We start from the raw sequence: 4,204 nt of genomic DNA on the forward strand, positions 1-4,204 counted from the left end.
CAACCTTCTCCTCTCTCTAGCAGTTGAACCCAAAAATCTCATAGAAGATATTAGTGTTCATCATCTTTTCATTTTTAAGCCTATCGTGGCAAGATATCTCATCTCAGCATAAGCCTATGTTATCATTAAAAACTCAGACTGATCTCCAAATAAACCACAGCATCATAACCAATATTTCTTTTAAAATATATGTGTCTAACTGAAAAATGAACCGACTCCTCTGAAATGATCTTCTAATGTTAAAAAGAAACCTTAGCTGTGTTTTACAGGCAGCTAGGTGTTCCATGGCAATTTGTAGCTCTCCACATCTGTAATTTAAACATACTCAGGGCAGAGGTAATCTTGACAATAAAATCTAAGGCCAGATATTCTATCAGCATATCTGCATGCAGTTATGCCAGCAAATAATTTAAATACTAGTACCTAAAAATGAAGTTATCAAAAAACTAATCAAATAGACAGATGGAAAAAAAATAGAATGTGAGTTATTATGTATTACTCTAATAAATAATACTCCTCATCTTTCTTTTTTTTTATTAACCAACAAATGGAACAACTCGGTGTTTAATATCACTGAAGGGCTTTGGTGTATTTTCAAATAAAGTTTTTCTGAATCTCCATACTCCTTTTTTCCCCACTGAAAAAAACCAGCCAAAATTTATCATTTGATGTAAAACAAGCTTCAGCTTCAACTCTGATACAGGACAGCAGAAAATTGCTATATATATAATTCTGCAAAATTGACAGGCTCTGCTCTGAAGAACCTTGAGCTTGAGACAAGATGGAAAGTGAAAGGTGTCCCCTGGAGATGGCTGTCCCTCCAAGTTAGTCTTCAAATTGCTAGCAAAGGAAGATAGGAAACTCCGGTTTTCTTTCTGATTAGCCACTACTATTCCATATGATCTGTAAAACCATGCTCAACTTTGTCTCTCCCAAGGAAAAAAAAAATCATTTCTCAATGGAAATCTGATTAGAGAAAACTAAAAAAAAAAAACCCTTTAGAACTTTAGAAAAAAAACCCTCTCTGCTAATAGATTATTCTTTTCAAAATTCAAGACAAAAATTAAGACAGGAACTGATTTCAAGGAATACCAGACCTAATGAATGATCATCTTAAAGTATTCTTTAAAAGCTATATTTTGACATATACTTTCAATGAAAAGTACCTTGCTCTTTCCATAATTTCATTGATTTTCATTACTTTAATGTTGGAATGAGGGACTAAGCTCTAGACCTTTATATATATGTTTTCTTAACACCTCATTTCCAGAATTCTCATTTCTAGTTTATACTCCATGTGACTTCTGGTGATTAGTTGTAATACATGTCCCTATAAGTTTACACCACAGAATATGTTTAGATTTATATTATAGTGTAAATGTGCACAATATAATGGGTGGAAAAGCCTTTCTAACCTTAAAGAGCTGTGTGTGAGAACCTGAGCAGTTCTCTTGATGTTTTGAATATTTTTGACATGTAATTGCCAACATCTGTTCAGGATTATCACCGATAGGATCTACCATGCATGGTTTTTGCTATCTTCTCTACCTTGTCATGCAGGTTGGAGATGTTAAACACTGAGGCTGAATGAGACCTGTCCATAGATAATGCTTGACAAAAAAGTATTGTCATATGGTTAGTCCTCAGTGGACTCATCTCTGCATATATTACTTAATAGTAAATAATATTTATTATTTTAAGAAACAGTAATAGATTAAATAAAAAGCTATCAAAAAAAAAAAAGCTTCTTTCACTACCAGATCTGTAGTAAAACACTGATTTCTTTTTTTGGGGGAGAAATCATATCCTTGAAAATGTGAGTTGATGAAACGCTGAACCTACCAAAATGAATGATGAAACAGTTTCTGATCTCTCCAGCGTCCGAAATTTAAACAGTGTTTCTATCACATGCAAATGCATAAACACCATGACAAATTAGGCTATCTATGCCTGCAGTCTTGAAACCTCAGCTCATAGCACAGATTTAGATTCCTCTATCAATGCGCTTTTAAACAAATACACATTTTGAGGTCATTAACCTTCCATTTTTAAAAATCAATATCCGAAGACTTTAAAAGAGTTTCATTGCCATTTTCGTATGGTTCATGAATGAGTACTTTATGTATGTGATTCGCGAACCACTACATACTACCTTTCTTACAGCAGCACTCGTCTTAGTGAGGTCTGTAATTTTGGAGGCACTCTAATTCCTTCTGCCCACAAAAACAGTACTGGAAAAATACATGAAAAATATATTCTATTGACAGGTCACATTCCCTACATTCCTCCATTTCCTGATCAGTATCTATGGTTAAGTCATTTGTAATTACTGTGTTTACTACTGGAAATGGCATGTAGGCTTTAACTGCAGCCGGAGTGTTTAACCTGATTTTCACCTGAAATGACTGAGATTGTTTTCAGCGCCCGCAGTACTCTGAACGTTCGTAAGGCTGAGACATTGCCCAGGTCCACAAATTCAGTTATGTATCTGTAACAAGGGAAAGTCACACACAGACAATGACAAAACACCAGCAAAAAAACAACAGTCAAAGGGACAAAGAGAGACAGAGAAAGAATCACTTGTAGCTGAGAGCCAAAACATAAGGATCAGGGCTTCTTACCTGGGATTACTGAAATAGTTTTTAAAGCTCTCAATACCCTGAAAGTCCGAAGAGGTGAAACACTGCCTACATTCACAAATTCTCCTACATACCTGTAGAATTAAGTCACAGTTATTTGGCATTATACAATAGAGTATGAGACCTGTCTGAATGAAGAATGCATTCATACATAGCAGGAGCAAATGCAGCCGAATGAGAGGTGCATCCACTTTTCAGGCTGTTCTTTGATGCCATTTGTCCCGGGTTTTTCACAGTGCACATCATTTCAAATGTTTCTTGAACTATTAAACTTATCTAATAGGCATCAATTCTTTAAAACTACTGGGTGAACTTTGTTATTGTTCTGTTCAGCAATAAATACTTTAAAGATTTTACCATCATGTAGTTTAACAGAAAATTCTTTACATTATAGGAAACATTAAGAGTTATTTTGCTGCTCTGAAAAAAAATAAAAGCTTCAAATATCCAAGTACTTTTCACATAACAGCTTCTGCAAACTACATATAGAACAACATTGGAAAATCTCAGTACAAATGTTTCTACTGGGTTATTTATTCTAAGATGCTGCACTCTGTAGTAAAGCTGATGTTGGTTTCAAGAGATGCTTAAAATTTCATTTTGTTTTGTACACCAAATCAATGCCCTTTGGCTGCAGGAAAATGGATTTTGAATGAAACATAATTGCAATTATACTAAAAACTATTTATGTTTAAAATACCAATCCCAGCTCTTCATTGCCATGCCTATTTTGGTCATCATGGAGATCCATGCCATATCTGAGCTAAACGCTCCCAGGAGGGTCAGTTATGGAATGAGTTTGGTTTTATCAGTGTTGTACAAAATTATTTCCTCCAAATCAGTATACAGTAAAAGCATAGTCGCCGCTGTATCTTCTGAACAAAAGAGCTCTTGGACCCTTTAATCTCACTATTAAATTTCTATTAAATTTCATTTACATATTCTACTTATTTGAGGCATTTGTTTTTCCACTTTAAGGAAAAAAAACTCACCTGTTTATTTTACAAAGCCTGCTTAAGGGGGCTTTGTGCAAAGGCCTCTGGGGAGGACAAAGCATCCTCTCCATATCTACTAATCCAGATTATAAACTGAAAAAGCAATATTGCTTCTCCTCTTCATAATCTCATAGGGGATCCTGGGCAAAGATTTACCTTTTTTGTAATTCCTACCCAGGTTTACCCAGTGCTTCTCTCCCAAAATCTTCTGCAGCAGGTGAGGGTGGAAAAAAATAATTTGAGGAGAAGCAATAGCACGGGAATATGGTTTTCCTGACCAGAGATTCATAAAAACACATTATTAATATGTGAACAAGTATATGAAGCCAATACTACTGCTGCTTGTTCACAACAGTTAATTAAGATTTATTTTGGCTGTTTCTTGGATGGAATTGCAGCAGACCAGTTTCTCTGTATCAGGGAGTGCGAAGCAATTAGAATTCCCATCCCAAATTTTCTTGTTAGCTAGGGAATTTCTTGTTGTCTTTAAGCTTTTGGCAGGGCACTTTCCAACCCAGAGCTACAGCTACCTCTCTCTCTTGCCTCTTCTGCAAAGTACTAGATTGTCTG

The 4,204-nt window shown here is 35.3% G+C and overlaps 1 protein-coding gene across 1 annotated transcript in view; it reads right to left on the reverse strand.

Moving 5' to 3' along the window:
* LOC104288900 (sodium channel protein type 5 subunit alpha-like) overlaps positions 1-4,204 on the reverse strand; it is a 175,031-nt gene that overhangs the window by 156,639 nt on the left and 14,188 nt on the right. The window contains exon 5 of the mRNA XM_009887773.1: positions 2,397-2,488. Within this exon, the coding sequence (XP_009886075.1) occupies positions 2,397-2,488 (92 nt within the window). The remainder of the gene's footprint in view (positions 1-2,396; positions 2,489-4,204) is intronic.

The sequence above is a fragment of the Charadrius vociferus genome, unplaced genomic scaffold, assembly GCF_000708025.1.
Source record: "Charadrius vociferus isolate BGI_N301 unplaced genomic scaffold, ASM70802v2 scaffold566, whole genome shotgun sequence".
Classification (NCBI taxonomy): Eukaryota; Metazoa; Chordata; class Aves; order Charadriiformes; family Charadriidae; genus Charadrius; species Charadrius vociferus.